The 20,743-nt window shown below is 39.2% G+C and overlaps 1 protein-coding gene across 1 annotated transcript in view; it reads right to left on the reverse strand.

The window, feature by feature from the left end:
- Positions 1-20,743, reverse strand: part of LOC128697418 (alpha-N-acetylgalactosaminidase) — a 214,800-nt gene that overhangs the window by 41,480 nt on the left and 152,577 nt on the right. The window contains exon 7 of the mRNA XM_053789045.2: positions 16,110-16,204. Coding sequence (XP_053645020.1) covers positions 16,110-16,204 — 95 coding nt within the window. The remainder of the gene's footprint in view (positions 1-16,109; positions 16,205-20,743) is intronic.

Here is a 20,743-nt window from a genome sequence, read left to right on the forward strand (position 1 = left end):
AAATGCGTATTTAACGTAATATGTGACATTTAAATGAGACTCGATGATTATTATTATTATTTATCATTACTAATATGACGTCTGGAGACATAAGACACTCTTACTGATTTTAATGTGTACCTGCATGCCATCACAGTATGTAAGTTTATTTAAGTACAGGTATACATAAGTATAATTATCAGAGTATATATAAAATATGAAATAACTTTTAAAAACATTTGAAATTTTGGAGTTTCCAGACAAAATGGAGAGACTTAGTGCTTACTGAGCTCACGAAGAATGTAAACAAACAAGGTGGGGCGCAGTGACCGTATTAGAAAGTCAGGTGGGGGGAGCCGTATAGCAAGTTTTGGTCATAATTTGAAATGACCGTATTAGCGGAATGCCGTAAAGTGAAACGCCGTAAAGCGGGGCCTTCCTGTACTCTACTCTTCTTATAACACTTCTTTGTAAAAATCTCTCATAAGCTACCTTTTTCTCTTTTATCACACCCTTCATACTTCTTCATTCCACCAATCACTCCTCTTTCCTCCTGCACCCACCCTCCTATAACCACAAACTTCTGCCCCACATTCTAATACTGCATTTTTAAAACTATTCCAACCCTCTTCAACCCTCCCACTACTCATACTTGCACCAGCCCACCTTTCTGCCAATAGGTGCTTACATCTCACCCGAACTTCCTCCTCCCTTAGTTTATACACTTTCACCTCCCTCTTACTTCTTGTTGCCATTTTCCTCTTGTCCCATCTACCTCTTGCTCTAACTGTAGCTACAACTAAATAATGATTCGATATATTTGTTGCCCCTATATAAACCTGTACATCCTGAAGCCTACCAATCAACCTTTTATCCACCAATACATAATCTAACAAACTACTTTCATTATGTGCTATATCATTCCTTGTATATTTATTTATCCACTTTTTCATAAAATACCTATTACTTATTTCCAAACCTCTTTCTACACAGTTCAATTAAAGGCTCCCCATTTTCATTTACCCCTGGCACCCCAAATTCACCTACTACTCCCTCCACCTTATATAAGAGTAAGAAAAGGAGGTGAGCAAATGGTTTAGATAAAGAAAAACTGGATATTATATTGCAGGGAGGGAATATGGAATAAGTGAATGTTTATAGATATTTGGGAGTCAACTTGTCAGTGGATGGGTTTATGAAGGATGAGGTAAATCATAGAATTGATGAAGGAAAAAACTTGAGTGGTGCATTGTTGAGGTATCTGTGGAGACAATGAACATTATCCATGGAGGCAAAGAAGGAAATGTACGAAAGTATAGTGGTACCAACACCCTTATATGGGTGTGAAGCATCGGCTGTAAATGCTGCAGCGAGAAAGCGGCTGGAGGCAGTAGAGATCTTCTGTCTAAGGGCAATGTGTGGTGTAAATATTATGCAGAGAATTCGTAGTGTGGAAATTAGGAGGAGGTGTAGAGTTACTAAAAGTATTAATCAAAAGGTTGAAGAGGGGCTGTTGAGGTGGTTTGGTCATTTAGAGATAATGGAACAAAGTAGAATGACTTGCAGAGCATATAAATTCACTGGGGAAGGAAGGCAGGATAGGGTCATCCCTGAAAAGGTTAGAGGGAGGTGGTAAAGGAGATTTTGTGGGTGAGGGGCTTGGACTTCCAGCAAGCGTGCATGAGCGTGTTTGATAGGAGTGAATGGAGACAAGTGGTTTTTGGGACCTGACGAGCTGTAGGAATGTGAGCAGGGTAATATTTTGTGAAGGGATTCAGGGAAACTGGTTATCCATACTTGAGTGCTGGAAATGGGAAGTACAATGCCTGCACTTTAAAGGAAGGGTTTAGGATATTGGCAGTTTGAAGGGATGTCTAAACTGTCATATCTGAGCGCCTCTGCAAAGACAGTGATTATGTATGAGTGATGATGAAAGGGTTGAATGATGAAAATTTTTCTTTTTGGGTTACCCTCCCTCAGTGGGAAGCAGCCGACGTGTTGAAATACTAACACACACACACACACACACACACAGGGGCCAGGAGCTCGGACTGCGGGGCCAGGAGCTCGGACTCGACCCCCGCAACCTCAACTAGGTGAGTACACACACACACACACACACACACACACACACGTGATGAGGTATCACAGTGGGCACCTGTGACAAGCGGGGTCCCACAGGGGTTGGTCCTAGGACCAGTGCTAGCACATTTTTGGTATATGTGAATGACATGATGGAAGGGTTAGACTCAGAAGTGTCCCTGTTTGCAGATAATGTGAAGTTAATGAGGAGAATTAAATCAGATGAGGATCAGGTAGGATTTCAAAGAGACCTGGACAGACTGGACATCTGGTCCAGCAACTGGCTTCTCGAATTTAACCCTGCCAAACGCAAAGTCATGAAGATTGGGGAAGGGCACAGGAGACCGCAGACGGAGTATAGGCTAGGTGGCCAAAGACTGCAAACCTAGCTCAAGGAGAAAGATCTTGGGGTGAGTATAACACCGAGCACGTCTCTGGAAGCACACATCAACCAGATAACTGCTGCAGCATATGGGCGCCTGGCAAACCTGAGAACAGTGTTCCGATACCTTAGTAAGGAATCATTCAAGACACTGTACATCGCGTACATCAGGACCATACTGGAGTATGCAGCACCTGTTTGGAACCCACACTTCATCAAGCACGTCAAGAAATTAGAGAAAGTACAAAGGTTTGCGACAAGGTTAGTTCCAGAGCTAAGGGGAATGTTCTATGAAGAAAGGTTAAGGGAAATCGGCCTGACGACACTGGAGGACAGGAGGGTTAGGGGAGACATGATAGCAACATACAAAATACTGCATGGACTAGACAAGGTGGACAGAGACAGGATGTTCCAGAGAGGGGACACAGAAACAAGTGGTCACAACTGGAAGTTGAAGGCCCAGATGAGTCAATGGGATGTTAGGAAGTATTTCTTCAGTCATAGAGTAGTCAGGAAGTGGAATAGCCTAGCAAGTGAGGTAGTGGAGGCAGGAACCACACAGCTTTAAGATGAGGTATGTTAAAGCTCATGGAGCAGGGAGAGAGAGGACCTAGTAGCACTCGGTGAAGAGGCAGGGCCAGGAGCTGAGTCTCGTCCCCTGCAACCACAATTAGGCGAGTACATACATATATATAATGACCCTCCAAAACCAAATGTCTGAAATTTAACTATATATTATCTACTTTATTTCGTTGGATAAGGCAAACCGATTGATAAGGATCTGCATTTAAAATAGTACTGTATTTAGGTTTCAGTTTCCTTGATTCTTTGAAATGTAAGACAAATATGATAAATTTCAATGTGATGGCTTTGCATTTAATTTTTTTTTTTTTTTTTTTTTTTGCATCAGATAAGCAAGGTAACATTTTGTGAAGAGATTCAGGGAAACCAGTTAGACTTGAGTCCTGGAGGTGGGAAGTACAGTGCCGACACTCTAAAGGAGGGGGGGTTTCGGATATTTGCTGTTTGGAGGGGCATCTAAACTGTCGTATCTGCATGCCTCTGGCAAGAGTGATAGTGTGAATGATGGTAACTGTTTCTTTTTTGGATTACCCTGCCTTGGTGGGAGACAGCCAGCATGTTAAAAAATAAACAGATTATATGTATGTAACTAACCAACCTAAACTAAATTAACCTGTTACTGTACTATAAATACTGCCAAAACTTTACATTTCTGGTTGAGTGTTACTATTATCAGAGTTTGAATGAGACAAATGAGTACATAAAATATAACCATAAAACTATTTCATTCTTTTAGCACTGGGTGCAGAGCCTGCTGCATCCCATGTGCCTTCCTTATCTAGTACAGTAGGGCCCCACTTTATGGCGTTCTGCTAATATGGACATTTCAGATTATATGACCAAAACTCTCTTTATGGTTCCCCGCACCTGACTTTCTAATACGGTCCGCAGACCACCTGGTTTGTTTACATTCTCCATGAGCACGACTCTCCATTATGTCTGGAAACTTTCCAAAATTTCAAGTGTTTTAAAGTTATTTCATATTTTATATATGCTCTGATAATTATACTTATGTGTACCTGTACCTAAATAAACTTACACACAGTGCTGGCATGCAGGTACATGTCAAAATCACTAAGAGTCTTATTAGTCTTGAAGACGCCATATTAATAATGATAATAACAATAACACACAATAATAATCACTCTGAAGTGCATTAAATGTAGTATATTACATTAATATAGACATTCTGACTAATCCATCTACGATATTTTTTTCAAAATTATATAATAAACACACTATATAACATATAAACATGATAAATACACTCACAGTAGAATATATTAACAAATATAAATTTTTTTCCGGTTGTCTTGTCGAAGTGTCGGAAAGAAGAACTCTTTCTCTAGTTCAACACCAAAAACAATGTATACACAACAGTATTACTGGGGTTAACTGTAGAAAATTATTCCTTTCATATGCCTTCACTCAGAGCATCATTCCTTCTAAAAATGGTGTGTTACATGAGAATGGGAGTGTTGCTCTTTATTTATTCTACAGGTCTCCCTCCACATTTGTGAGTTCCACTTCCGCAGGCTTCAAACATTCGCGAATGCTCAGCCACCCAATCATATTTAAAATATGTCATTACGTATGTTAGGAATTGTGACGGTGGCAGTTTGTTTGGGGATAGGACAAGATAGCCCTTCAATGTGACACTAATATCAGCTCTACGGCTTATTTATCTATCACAGGTCATCTAATATGACATAATGAACAATATTAATAACATAGAAACAAGGCATATACTCTAGAATGAATAAAATATGTCATTAAGTATGTCACGAGTGTTGCTGTGTTGTTGTTGGGTGTATAAGGGCCATTGAGAGCATAAGCTATACATGGTAGTGAAGGCAGCAGCAGAGGCGGCGGTGTTGTCAGTCGCCCTATATAACTCCAACAACATTGGAGGAGTTAGGTTCGTGCTGTCCTTTTTCTTTTGATTAATCACTTAACTTACTTGCTACACTGTTAAGGCTACACTTTATCACTGGCTGGCACTATAGCCTTTATCGACTCATGCTGTTTTAGTATTGTACATATCGTAGAATCACTGAATCACTGAAGAAGGCACATTCTCCCCTCTCTCTTCCTCCTCCACTTTGGTACTCTGCTACGAGTTCTTTCTTGAATTCTATAGTCTTTCTTACCTTCTTTACCACAGGGCTGGCACTAGTACAATATTTTACGATGTTTTCATGTATTTTATGATTGTTCATGGTTCAACAGGTTAAGGCAGCAGTATTGTTAGGCTAAGTAAATGCTATTATTATATTTCCCTACAATATATTTGTGCACCAAATATTCGCAGTTTTTCAACATTCGCAAGGTTCTTGATCCCCTAACCCTCGCAAATGTGGAGGGAGACCTGTACCAATGTGGAGACAACTTGTACACAATGTAAGGTGTTTGTATTAGGGTATAAGCTTCACAGACATGGAAATGAATGTGTATGAACCATACCCAGACACATTCGTCTGTCTATATACTTTGCGTGTGTGTGTGTGAGTGAGAGAGTGAGAGAGAGTGAGAGAGGGAGAGAGGGAGGGAGGGAGGGAGGGAGGGAGGGAGGGAGGGAGGGAGGGAGTGAGGGAGTGAGGGAGTGAGGGAGTGAGGGAGGGAGTGAGGGAGTGAGGGAGTGAGGGAGTGAGGGAGAGAGGGAGAGAGGGAGAGAGGGAGAGAGGGAGAGAGTGAGAGTGAGAGAGTGAGAGAGTGAGAGAGTGAGAGAGAGAGAGTGTGAGTGTGAGTGTGAGTGTGTGTGTGTGTGTGTGTGTGTGTGTGTGTGTGTGTGTGTGTGTGTGTCTGTGTGTGTGTGTGTGTGTGTGTGTGTGTGTGTATGTGTGTGTGTGTGTATGTGTGTGTGTGTGTGTGTGTGTGTGTGTGTGTGTGTGTGTGTGTGTGTGTGTGTGTGTATGTGTGTGTGTGTATGTGTGTATGTGTGTATGTGTGTGTGTGTGTGTATGTGTGTGTATGTGTGTGTGTGTATGTATGTGTGTGTGTATGTATGTGTGTGTGTATGTATGTGTGTATGTGTGTGTGTGTGTGTGTGTGTGTGTGTGTGTGTGTGTGTGTGTGTGTGTGTGTGTGTGTGTGTGTGTGTGTGTGTGTGTGTGTGTGTGAGTGAGTATACTCACCTATATGTGGTTGCAGGGGTCGAGTCATAGCTCCTAACCCCGCCTCTTCACTGGTCGATACTAATTCACTCTCTCCCTGCTCCATGATATTTGTCATACCTCTTCTTAAAGCTATTCATGGAACTTGCTTCCACTACTTCACTCTCCAGATTATTCCAGTTCCTGACAACTCTAAGACTAAAGAAATACTTCCTAACATCCCTATGATTCATCTGGGTTTTCAGTTTCCAATTGTGTCCCCTTGTTTTTGTATCCCATCTCTGAAACATTCGATCCTTGTCCACCTTGTCAATGCCTCTTAGTATTTTATACGTTGTTATCATGTCCCCTCTATCCCTCCTATCCTCTAGTGTCATCAGGTTGAGTTCCCTTAACCTCTCCTCATAAGACATACCCCTCAGTTCCGGGGCTAATCGTGTTGCAAATTTTTGCACTTTCTCCAATTTTGTGACGTGTTTGACTAAATGAGGGTTCCATACTGGCGCTGCATATTCCAGTATAGGCCTTACGTACACTGTATACAATGTCGTGAATGACTCCTTACTCAGATGTCTAAATGCCAATCTCCCATATGCTACAGCAGTTATTTGTTTGATGTGTGCCTCAGGGGACATGTTCGTTATAATGCTTACCCCAAGATCCTTTTCTTTAACTAACGTTTGCAGCTGTTGGTTTCCTAACCTGTACTCTGTCTGCGGTCTTCTGTGTCCTTCCCCAATCTTCATGACCTTACACTTACTGGGGTTAAACTCCAGGAGCCATTTGTCGGACCATACTTGTAGTTTGTCCAGATCCCCTTGTAATCTTAACTGATCCTCGCCCACTTGTATTCTCCTCATCAGTTTCACATCATCAGTGAACAGTGACACTTCTGAATCTATTCCTTCCACCATGTCATTCACGTATACAAGAAACAGCACCGGGCCTAGGACTGAACCTTGTGGAACCCCACTCAACACATTCGCCCACTCCGACACACGAACCAACACACATTGTTTCCTTCCTGTCAGGTATTCCCTGATCCATTGCAGTACTTTCCCCATTATTCCTGCCTGCTCCTCTAATTTTTGCACCAGTCTCTTGTGTGGTACTGTGTCAAAAGCCTTCTTGCAATCTAAAAAGATGCAATCTACCCATCCCTCTCTCTCCTGTCTTACTTCTGTTACCTTATCGTAGAACTCAAGTAAATTTGTGACACAGGATTTCCCATCTCTGAAGCCGTGCTGACTGTCATGTATGAGCCCAATCTTTTCAATGTGTTCCACTACTTTTCTCCTGATAATCTTTTCCATGACTTTACATACTATACTGGTCTGTAGTTTAATGCTGCCTGTCTGTCCCCTTTCTTAAAAATTGGAACTACATGTGCTGTCTTCCATGCCTCAGGCAACTGCCCTGTTTCGATAGATTTACTGAAGATTGCTGCTAATGGCACACACAGATCCTCTGCTCCCTCTCTCAGTATCCATGGAGATATGTTATCTGGGCCCACTGCCTCTGAGGTATCGAGTTCGTCTAGCAGTTTCTTTGCCTCTACCTTGGTTATGTGTATTGTGTCCAGCGCCTGCTGGTGCACCCTACCTCCACAGTTTGCTGGAAGCATTCCTGACTCTATTGTGAATACTTCTCTAAATCTTTTGTTTAATTCATCACATACTTCTTGGTCACTCTTCGTGAGCTCCCCCTCCTCCTTTCCTCAGCCTGATTACCTGGTCCTTGACTGTTTTTTTTCTCCTAATGTGACTGTATAGCAACTTTGGTTCAGATTTGGCTTTTGATGCTATGTCGTTCTCGTATTGCCTCTGGGCCTCTCTCCTTATCCTTGCATATTCGTTTCTGGTTCTGCTCAGCTCCTTGTTTTCTTGAGTCCTTTGCCTTCTATACCTTTTCCATGCTCTTGCACACTTGTCTTTGGCCTCTTTACACCTCCAATTAAACCATGGGCTCACTCTGGTCTTACCATTTTTTCTGTTGCCCTTTGGTATGAACCTTTCCTCTGCCTCCCTGCACTTAGTGGTTACTATTTCCATCATTTCATTTACTGTCTTTCCATCTAGTTCTCTTTCCTACTGCACTTCATGCAGGAAACTTCTCATTCCTATGTAGTCCCCTTTTTTTGAAGTTTGGTTTCTCTCTTTGTTCTCATGCTGCTGCATTCTCCACTTTTAACTCGACAAGATATTCAAAACTCAGGACATCATGATCACTAGTGCCAAGGGGTCTTTCGTGGGCGATATCCCTTATGTCTGAACTATTCAAGGTGAATATGAGATCCAGCCTTGCTGCAACATCCTCTCCTCTCTCTCTGGTTGTATCCCTAACATGTTGATGCATGAAGTTCTCCAATATAGTCTCCAACATCTTAGCCCTCCATGTTTCTGGTCCCCCATGTGGCTCTAGGTTTTCCCAGTCAATCTCTTTATGATTGAAATCCCCCATTATAAGCAATTTTGTCCTACCCATATGAGCCCTCCGGGCTAGTGTATCCACCATTGCCCTTTTGTGCACATCATACTCTTCTCTTGTTCTCCTGCTGCTAAGTGGTGGGTTATACATCACTACTATCACCACCTTTGGACCACCAGTCTGAAGTGTTCCTACAATGAAGTCTCCTCCCCCTCCTCTGTTCTCTCTGTCTTGCCTCATAATCTGATATCCAGGTGGAAAAATTACATCTGTTATCATCCCTGTAAGTTTTGTCTCTGTTAGTGCTATGATGTCAGGTGATGCATCAATGATGCATTCTTGCCACTCTTATTTGTTATTCCATCTGCATTGGTGTACCACACCTTTAGCTTCCTTTCCATTACTGTATTTTGGGAGATGGAAAAGGAAGGTACAGGCTGGGAGGGTGGGAGGCAGTGCACAATATTATGGGAGGCTGCTGTGATTGTGGAATTAGTGCTTGGGGGGGGTGGTGGCTATGGAGCGAGGTTCGTTTCTGTTTACTGTGTTTGGTTGATATGTGGTGGCAGGGGTTGAGAGGTTTCGGTAAGCATTTGTGTTTGATGTTCCCCCAAAGGCTGAGTTTTCCTGTCTGTCGTTGCCTGTCCTGTCTCTCTTTCCTTCCATTGGTTCTGTCTTGCTCTCATTTTCAGTTGTTCCCTTTCCTTTCGTGTTCTGTCTCGATTTAGGAACACTTTTTGATAATCTGGAGAGTCCTTTAACAGTGGTTTCTGTTGTAGTATCCTGTTCCTTACCACATCTGTCTTGAATGTCAATCTGATTGGTCAATTTTTTTCCCTCGAATACCCCCCCAAGTCTGTGAAAATTTTCTACCTGAGACATGTCCCTCTCTCCTGTTATTGCAATGATGTTCTTAATCTCTGTTTTCTCCCAATGCTTTCTTTCATCATAGGTCTGCCCTTCAGCCTCCTGAAGCCCATGAATAATTATTGAGCTCTCCCTCTCCTCTTCCCATTTCTTTTCCCTCTATCTCTGGATCTGATTTAAGCATCTCCTTTGCTGATTCCCTAATCATCTCCCAGACACCATGATGGCCTTATATTACTGCTGCAAAAGACTGCTTAGATTCATCCCCTCCTTCAGTCCCCTTGCTGCCTGCTGATGTTCCCATTTCAGTCATCTTGCTCCTTTCGGACCTCATCTTTAGATCCTGCTTCAGCACATCCATTTCTTCCTCCAATCTCTGTATCTTTGCCTTAGCTACCACAGCTTGTGATTCCCACTTCTTGCTCTCTGCAGATATTTGCTCTAGCATGTTATTGCAAAGCTCGTTTAACCTCTTTTCCCATTGTTGTTCCATTTTGTTCTTGAGCCTTTCTACCCATTCTTCCTTTTCCGACCAGCCATCATCAGTTCCCTTGCCTTTACGTCCTCCCTTCTGAGAGCCCATTTTGTTTTTATCCTGTTGGGATGTTCTAGCTGCTTCAGCTTATCGTAAAAATGTGTGTGTGGTGGGGGGAGTTATGAGCTAATGTGTTAGGTTAGGTTAGGTTAGTGTGTGTGTGTGTGTGTGTGTGTGTGTGTGTGTGTGTGTGTGTGTGTGTGTGTGTGTGTGTGTGTGTGTGTGTGTGTGTGTGTGTGTGTGTGTGTGTGTCTGTGTCTGTCTCTCTCTCTCTCTCTCTCTCTGTCTGTCTCTCTCTCTGTCTGTCTCTCTCTCTGTCTGTCTCTCTCTCTGTCTGTCTCTCTCTCTGTCTGTCTCTCTCTCTGTCTGTCTCTCTCTCTGTCTGTCTCTCTCTCTCTCTCTCTCTCTCTCTCTCTCTCGTTTATTCATTTTTATCTTGTTTACTCACCTCTCACCCTACATTAAGACTACAAATATTTTAAGGTAAGTAATGAGTGTACTGTACATGCATTTTATTGCTCAGGGGCACTTTAAATGTCATAGTAGGTGAGGTGGCCAGGTGGGCTACCATACCACCCACACTTGACTTTCTACAAATAAATACTATTCACCTCTCACCCTACATTAAGAACATTAAGACTACAAATATTTTAAAGGTAAGTAATAAGTGTACTGTACATATATGCATTTTATTGCTCTAGGGCGCTTTAAATGTCGTGGTATATTACGTGTGGATGTGTTAGCCAGGAGGGCTACCATACATACTACACCTGGCTTCTTACAATAAATACTACTCACCTCTCAATATTTTAAGGTAAGTAACGAGTGTTCGGTGTGTATTTTACATTTTATTGTTATTAATGCCTAGTTCTATTGCTAACTTAATATATGTTAGTGTAAACTTATTATCTGGCATTTATATGCATTCATAGGTGGAAAAAACGGCATTCTGCTTTCCGGTGGTCTGCTTTTCAGTAGTAGTCCAGAACCTAACCTGCTGTATAAGTGGGGCCCGACTGTATATTCTGTCACTATTACAAGAAAAAATAATTTCGTCCTTAATCAACATCAGTATTTATAAGAACATAAGAAAGGAGGATCACTGCAGCAGGCCTGTTGGCCCATACTTTACAATCCATCCCACTAACAAAACATTTGCCCAATCTAATTTTCAATGCTACCCAAGAAATAGGCTCTGATAACTATCCACTCATTTGCAAGTCCCACTCAAATCCAACCCCTCTCACTCATATATTTATCCAACCTAAATTTGAAACTACCCAAAGTCCTAGCCTCAATAACCCAACTAGGTAGACTGTTCCACTCATCAACTACCCTATTTCCAAACCAATACTTTCCTATGTCCTTTCTAAATCTAAACTTGTCTAATTTAAATCTATTACTGCAGGTTCTCTCTTGGAAAGATATCCTCAAGACCTTATTAACATCCCCTTTATTAATACCCATCTTCCACTTATACACTTCGATCATGTCTCCCCTCATTCTTCGTCTAACAAGTGAATGTAATTTAAGAGTCTTCAATCTTTCTTCATAAGGAAGATTTCTAATGCTATGTATTAATTTAGTCATTCTATGCTGAATGTTTTCTAACGAATTTATGTCCATTCTGTAATATGGAGACCAGAACTGAGCTGCATAATCTAAGTGAGGCCTTACTAATGATGTATAAAGCTGCAGTATAACCTCTGGACTTCTGTTGCTTACACTTCTTGATATAAATCCCAATAATCTATTTGCTTTATTACGTACGCTTAGGCACTGCTGTCTTGGTTTGAGGTTGCTGCTCACCATAACCCCCAAGTCCTTTTTGCAATCTGTATGGCTAAGTTCTACATTATTTAACTTATAAGCGCTAGGGTTATGGACACTCCCAAGCTTCAGAACCTTGCATTTATCTACACTGAACTGCATCTGCCACTTTTCTGACCAAGAGCATTGTCTAAATCCTCCTGAAGTTCCCTAACATCTACGTTTGAATCAATTATCCTACCTATCTTTGTGTCATCGGCAAATTTGCTCATATCACTAGTAATACCCTCATCAAGGTCATTGATATATATTATAAACAACAACAGGCCTAAGACTGATCCCTGTGGTATGCCACTTGCTCCAGATCCCCACTTGGATTTAACCCCATTTAAGCATACTCTCTGCTTCCTATTAGTGAGCCATGACTCGATCCATGACAGCACTTTTCCCTGAATGCCATGTGCTGCCACTTTCTTGAACAGTCTTTGGTGGGGAACTCTATCAAATGCCTTACTAAAATCTAAGTAAATAATATCAAATTCTTTATCGTGATCAACAGCCTCAAAAGCTTTACTGAAGAAAGTTAATAAATTAGTTAGACAAGAACGGCCTCTCGTGAATCCATGCTGAGTATCATTAATCAGATTATGCTTATCCAGATGGCTTCTTATAATCTCAGCTGTAATCGACTCTAGCAATTTGCCTAAAATTGAGGTCAGGCTTATTGGGCGGTAATTTGACGGTAATGAATTATCCCCTGATTTAAAAATAGGAATTACATTAGCCAACTTCCACATATCAGACACTACACCTGTTTGAAGAGATAAATTAAAAATATTAGTTAATGGTTTACAGAGTTCCATTTTGCATTCCTTAAGAGCCCTTGAAAAAAGCTCATCAGGTCCCGGCGACTTATTTTGCTTCAGTCGATCTATTTGTTTCATAACCATTTCACTAGTGACTGTGATGTTACATAATTTATCTTCTTCAGGCCCACTATAAAAATTAATTACTGGGATATTGTTGTGTCTTCCTGTGTAAAAACCGAGAGAAAATAATTATTTAATATTGAGCACATTTCGTTCTCTTTGTCAGTAAGATGTCCATAGTTATTTTTAAGGGGACCTATCTTATCTCTAACTTTTGTTCTATACACCTGGAAAAAACTTTTTGGGTTAGTTTTCGAATCCCTAGCAACTTTAATTTCATAGTCTCGTTTAGCTTTTCTTATCCCCTTTTTAACGTCCCTCTTAATGTCAATATACTGATTCATAAAGTGCCTCTCGCCTCTTTTGATACGCCTATAAATTCCTTTCTTATGCCCTAAAAGATATTTGAGCCTATTATTCATCCATTTTGGATCATTTCTGCTTGATCTAATTTCTTTAAATGGGATAAATGTTCTTTGAGCAGCATGTATAGTGTTCAGAAAACTGTCATATTGATAGCTCTCTTCATTACCCCAGTCAACAGATAAGTGTGCTCTAAGCCCATCGTAATCTGCTAAGCGAAAATCTGGGACTGTTACTGAGTTATCCCTACTATCATACTACCATTCAATGCTAAATGTAATTGATTTGTGGTCGCTAGCACCAAGTTCCTCTGAAATTTCTAAATTATTGAACAACTGCTATCAATTACCCAAATGAATTTCCATCCCCCTTCTCCTCAGACAATGTCATGTACTTTTGAAAACCCTCCATGTTGCTATAACAAACTTATTACTGCTTCTGAAGCTTTTATGCCCAAGAATTTTCTTGACATGTGTCTTGCTCAAATTTTTATGCCACAGACTAGACTGGGTGTGTTAACCTTTGTAAAGAACTACTTTTTTCTTTTTTGACAGGACTAGGCAGCTGTGCCCAGTATACGCAATAACTACTGCTTGGTATCTGTGGGGTCTCCAATATACAGTACCTCCTATCTACTGACTTGGTACAGTACTGTAAAATGCACTTTCCAAGAATAGGCACATTCTCACATTTCTGTTGTTTTCCCTTCATATCAGCACCATTAGACTGACTCCACTTATTTCAGTGCTCATAGAGTTTATGAAAGTATAAAATGCAAGAAAGCCATAGAACTATGTACCAAGCAAACAAAATGTGTAACCATGATGTAGGCATGTGTTCAGTAGTGGGACTAACTGTACTTACATGATTCAACTTGTGTAGGCCACCTGATGCTGACAGATATTTGCATCTTAAAGATGTGTACTGGGCATGTTAATGACAGCAAACTGTAATTTTGAGCAAGAGATACAATGTACAATTCTGTACACTGCATTATCATAGTTGGCTTATGAGCAATACACAGTATACTAGCCTATATAGTCTGTTTCTGGATATGTTGGCATTTACAACCTCTCTTCATTTTCATTTCTCTTCATTTTAGCTCCTATTATAGCATCAAAATTTTTTTATCTATGAAAAATAAGAAACAAAGGAAAATATTGTCTCAAAAGTTTCTACTCTACCAGGAAAAAGTAAATCCTCGATTTAATGGAGTAAGAGGGAAGAGGGGCCAGCTGGCTGGTACTAGTGAGTGCAGTGGATAATGAAATTATTTTGTCATGATTTCAAGAATAGTGCACACTTCTCTATTATTATTATTATTATTATTTAGTATTATTATCATTATCATCATCAAAACTAAGTGCTAAACCCCACACTTCTCTAACCAATGTATTTTGTCCATTTTTTCCAAATCAAACGACCCAATGAATATTGTTCTGGATTTCCTAAGTCCATTAAATCGAGGTCAGTTAAATGAAACGTTTACTGTAAAACTTGGCAAAACACACATAAAAGATTCTAAAATAAATTCAGTAGCACACCATTTTTGTTTCCAATTACTAAGAAGTGTTTTAAATCATGCAAACACTACCTCCTTGAATCAAACCTAATTTTCTATTTCCCTGGCTTTAGCATTTCTCTAGAAATATGATATATGTACATGTCAATATTATCATCATGCCTAACACTGAATGAGCTCTCAAATTATCAATAGATTTTGGTAATAAATACAGTGGAACCTCGGTTTTTGTTTGCCCTGATTTTCATTGAATTTGGTTTTCGATGAATTTTTTCGTCAAAATTTTGTCCCAGTTTTCGTTCATTACCTCGGTTTTTGTCGAGTTGACAGTGGTCTGCCATACCGAACATGTCCGCCCATGCCCACACAAAGCATCCCACGTGTTCTAAGTCAATCTGGCTTTATTTCTCATTGGTAGTGGGTGGTAGTAATGGTGGAAGAGGGTAGTAGTGGTTGTGATTGTGGTAGAGGTTAGTAGTGGTTGTGACTGTGGTAGAAGGTGGTAGTGATGGTGGTAGAGGGTGGTAGTGATGGTGGTAGAGGGTGGTGTGATGGTGGTAGAGGGTGGTGTGATGGTGGTAGAGGGTGGTGTGATGGTGGAAGAGAACCTCTCCTCCCTCTCCCCTCCTCGCAGTCTTCCATACGCCAAGAAGAGTCTTCAATAAAGGTAAAAGTGATGTTAAATGTTGAGTTATCCATTTCATTAGTCTTTTATATTTATTTCTCATTGTTTTCTGTATGTAAAACTACAGTTATTCTCTATAAAATGTATTTTTTTGTTAATACTTTTGGGTGTCTGGAATGGATTAATTGGATTTACATTATATCTAGTGGGAAATATTGATGAAAACTGAGGTTTCACTGTACCAGTAAGTAATTTGTTATACAGTACAAACCAAATCATTAAGATAATGTACAAAACTACCTGAAGTTTCTCTTACACAATAATGCATAAATTTAAACAGCACAAACATTTCTGTTACAAAATACAAAACTGTTTATACTTTAACACAGTTTATATGGTATACAGATTTTTAAGGGATTCAAATTTACTCAACTGTTAGTGCACAAATAAATTACAACCTTTATGACCCACTAGCAGTCAACAGGATTTACATTCATACTTTAAGACAATTTCACATATTTTCTTCATAATTCTTAAGCTCTTATATGCCCAGTTAACAGCCCATGCAAGTCCTAAGAAGGAAGATCGCCTTGATGTTAAAGTGATCTTAATCCGAGGAAATGAAGTTACATTACCATTCCTTGGTTCATAATTATCTCCCATTTTCCAGATGCTGTGTGAATCCTATAGGTTTATAATACTTAAAATAAAACTATGTAAGAGTAATATCCCTCCTTAATATAACTAGTATGTTAAGATGACCTTGTATAAATATAACAAAAATACATGAATATATGTGAAAGATATATTCATGTAATTCCAAATTTACTTGTATCCTACAATACACACTAACACCTGCTAAATTTTAAGATCCAATCTGAACTAAACAAAGACATATAGTATAAATGTTTATTCTTTGTCAGCCCTTCTTACCTGCATGCGTGAGAAAATCTGGTAGAAGGGCCATGAGCAAGAGTACACCATTGGTCGCCCAGTCTTGTTCAGAAAATATCCAAATTCAGGGTAGCCTGTATAACAAATCCTGAATGTCAGGCATATATATATTTTTTTACTATTATAACAGTCATCAGTGTTTTTGACTATTTAATGTACCTTTCAGGAGCTCAGTAATATGAACAGAAAAAACAATTAGTCAGATCTCCATTTAAAGGTTAAGAACTAGCTTCAGAAACTAAATGTGCATTTTTATGTGTGTTAAGTGTTTAAGTCCTGTGTCCAAATGGTTTTCTCTCTTTGTACACCAAGTCTTGAACATTATGCCTTAATCTGTGTAGAAAAAAGTAAAAAGAGAATTTCTTACTTCTTTGGTCAATGAATATTCCAATACAAAAGCTACACATTCCAAAGTACATACATTGCTTCATGTTTTTAAACAGTAAAACAAATAAATTTCATAATGCTTCCTTTGCAGAAGAAAAACACTCATACTGTATTGATGAATCCCCATTTGTGAGCTTCCTAATTTGTGTGCTTCAATTACCAAATGTTTTTACTCAAGGGTTTCCTGGGAATTGCTTTGATAATTAGCAAATTTTTCACTTTGCCAATTTTTTTTCTTCCTTGGTGGACGACCTCCAAATTGCTTCGTGCACGACCCCTAATCTGCTTTGTGCATAACCCCTAAACTGCTTGGTGAACAATCCCTAAATTGCTTGGTGCACAATCCATACATTGTTTAGTGCACAACCCATAAATTGCTTGGTACATGACATTCTAAACTGCCTGCTGTACAACCCTTATAACTAAAGATTAACCATGAAATTTCACTCAAAATGTGTTCAGTGGGATTCCTGCACACAGATCTCTTTTTTCTGTAATTTTAGAGAAATATTTAGAGAGAGATGTCCTGTCAAACACAAAACCATGTCAAACCTAAAAAATATTTATTATATGAATAATTTAATGTTATTTTCGAGCTCTGAATTCGTAAGGCCCTCTAGGGGCCCAACCCTTGTAAATTCACATATTTAAGGTTTTTACTGCATCTGAAAATGGCTACATGTTTGATATACTACTGTGCTGTGCTATATATGTAAGGTAAACGGAGGTAAAGGAAATCAAGATACCATTTTTCTGGAATGTCTATGTAAAGAAACTGGATTATTAGTGAAAGAAAGGAATCCTGAGGGACAATCAATGTTTCTCACACAACTTGTTGAAGTCTGCCAAAAAATAAAAGTCAAAAGAGTCAAGCACTGCAGTCCAATAAATCCAAGAAAAAGCGATGAGCGAATAGTACTGTAATATCAATTTGGTAAACCCAATACTATACACTCTAGTATTTCGTTTTTAACAATAATAATCTTTCGACCAAAATAAACCACAGGCACTAAGAATTATTTCTTTAAAAATAACAATTGTGTTTGAGCTTGCTTGCTAGTGATAAGGAATACAGGTTTCCCCTGAATTTATGCATATTTGCTTTATGTGAATTCACTATTATGCAGCCCTATTTCTATCAGTAATTTCACATGTGTGATATATGTACATTCACTAAAAGTGAGCCATAAAATTCACAGGGTATACAGTAGGGCCCCACTTATACGGCAGGTTAGGTTCCAGGCTACCGCCAGAAAGCAGACATCACCGGAAAGCAGAACACCATTTTTTCCACTTATAAATACATATAAATGCCAAATAACACGTTTACACTAACATATATTAAGTTAACAATACTAGAACTAAGCATTAAAAACAATAAAAAGTAAAATACACACACAATACACTCATTATGTACTTCAAATATTTGTAGTCTTAATGTGTGATAGGTATGGTGGCCCTCCTGGCCAACCTACCCACACATAACATACTATGACTGCTGGTCCCACAATATTACGGCTTGGAAGCCAGTGTCAGTCTCGTAATATTATGCCAAAATTCTAGTGGTTTCAAATCTTGCGGGAGAAAGCTGGTAGGCCTACATATGAGAAAATGGGTCTGAGTGGTCAGTGTGCGCAGTATAAAAGAAATCCTGCAGCACAGAGTGCATAAGGAGGAAAAAAAACTACAATCGTGTTTTTGGTTTAAAACACCGACTTTATGGTGTATTTTCGTTTGGTATTTATGGTTGTGTATTCTCGTTTTCTTGTCTTAACTGATAGAAGGAAATATATATTACAGAAATAGAGATGATTTTGAATGGTTTATGAACTGAAAGTACCTGGAAACTGAGCTCAAAGTAGTGGAAATGTTCGATTTTTGCTGATGTTCAAAAGTAAACAAATCACGCCATGTGTCCAATACACATCAACTGGTGGGTCTAACGTGCTTTCACAAATGCGCTGATATTATTTATACTATTTTTACATAATGCAGTAGTCTGCATAAGAGTAAATCTTCTATTTTTTGTGTGAATAAAAATTCAAAGTGGAAAGCAAGCGTAATATAAAAGGGGCCTGGAGACGTGACTAATGAACAGAGAAAACATTATTTTAGTCCTAGGAATGTTTGTATTGTTAATTCTGGACCCTATTTTGAAATTGGCCTTACTCATTGTGTATGAAATTGGCCAAATTACCAATTTCTGATCACTTTCTTGGATAGATGAAATTGGTAAATGGGCGGTTTCTTGTACTCAATCGATAGAACAAATGGAGTTCTAGTTAAATAGCTATGAGTATGGTCGACTGGAAATATGGAATTGTCCAAAAATAGGGCTCAAAGTGGGCAAAATCACTGATATGTAAACATCGCTGAGACCACTAACTTCGCGAGAGCGTGATTCTGTATGTTTTCCATCAAATTTCGTATTTTTGGTGCCATTACCATTGGGAAAAAAATTCTCTATCATTTCATAAGAAAAAATAACAGTTCTTTTTTTAAATTCTTTGATACTGAGAGCAAGTTTGTGTAAGTAAGTAAGTAAGTAAGTAAATTTATTCAGGTATACACAATACAGTTACATAGAATTATCATACATAGCAGCATATGTGTAGAGAACCTAGGATAACCCAAAAAAGTCAGACAGAGTGACTTATTTCCATTGGGGTCCTTTTACCTTATTATTATAATATAAAGGTTATAATATTTTCTTATTATTCTATAATGAAGATAACATCTTATTATCATACTAAAAAGACTATCTACTACCCGAGGGTCATTACGACTATCTACAATACGAGGGTCATTACTAGGGATAAGGTAAAATTTACACGTATTTTAGCTAAAAAATAGAAAATCATTCCCCTCCCTTTCTGTTGCTTCATTCATCAGACACTTTTTGGCAGTCTTCTTGAACTGGTTCAAGCTATGACTGGCCTTGACATTTGTGGGTAGTCTGTTCCATTCCTTTATTGCTGTACAATAAAAGGTGTTTGAAGCCTGGCCACTGACTGTGGGTACTACAAAGTTGTGCTCTCTCCCCCTAGTACTATGATTGCTTTGGTTCCCAACCTTGACAAAATTGACAGCAAGATATTCTGGACACTGTTCGTGAGCAATTTTATAAACATGATTTAGCTTCAGTTGTTTTACTCTGTCTTCAACATTCAGCATATCCAACTGCTGTAATTCATCCTGGCCTACATGTTCTCTTGGTCCCAGCCCCAGGATGAATCTTACGATTTTGTTCTGGGTGATTTGCAGTCTATCTTTCAGTTTTTTTGTCAAGGCAGAGTACCAAGAAGAGCAAGCGTAATCCATATGGCATTGTATAAGGGCTAGACATAGGGTCCTGCGAGCCTCAGTAGGTAGACACTGTGCTTGTCTATACAGGAACTTCAGCCTGGCATTCGCTTTCTTTACTACACTGTTCCCTATCAATTCTCCTGACATGCATGGGTCAAAGGGGATTCCCAGATATTTAACTGATGAAACCAAAGTGATGGACTCCCCATTACATTACAGGGGTCTCGACAGAGAAAGGGTCAAAGCACCTTAGAGCGATAAAATGCATATACTGTACAGTACACGTATTACTTACCTTAAAATATTTGTAGTCTTAATGTAGAGTGAGAGGTGAAAAGTATTTATTTGTAGAAAGTCAGGCATGGGAGGTATGGTAGCCCTCCTGGCCAACCCACCCACACGTAATATACTACAACTAAACACTCAAAACTCCCTAGAGCGATAAAATGCATATACAATACATTCATTACTTACCTTGAAATATTACTAGTCTTACTGTAGGGTGAGAGGTGAGTAAACGAGATAATGAATAAATGAGAGAGAGAGAGAGAGAACAAATAAGTGAGACAGGAGAGAGCCACAGAGTATGTAAACAACAGACGAACACATTTGGGTGTGGTTGATACGTGTTCATTTCCATGTCTGTGACGCTTATATCATACTACAAACACCTTACATTGTGTACACGTTGTCTCCACATTGGTAAAGTAGAATAAATAAAGAGTAACACTCCCATTCTCATGTAACACACCATTTTTAGAAGGAATGATACTCTGAGTGAAGGCATATGAAAGGAATAATTTTCTACAGTTATCCCCAGTAATACCGTTGTGTACGCATTTTCTTTCATGTTGAACTATAGAAAACTTTATTCTTTCTGACACTCCGACAAGACGACTGTAAAAAATCTCATATTAATT

The sequence above is a fragment of the Cherax quadricarinatus genome, chromosome 44 (genome assembly GCF_038502225.1).
Source record: "Cherax quadricarinatus isolate ZL_2023a chromosome 44, ASM3850222v1, whole genome shotgun sequence".
In the NCBI taxonomy this organism is placed as follows: Eukaryota; Metazoa; Arthropoda; class Malacostraca; order Decapoda; family Parastacidae; genus Cherax; species Cherax quadricarinatus.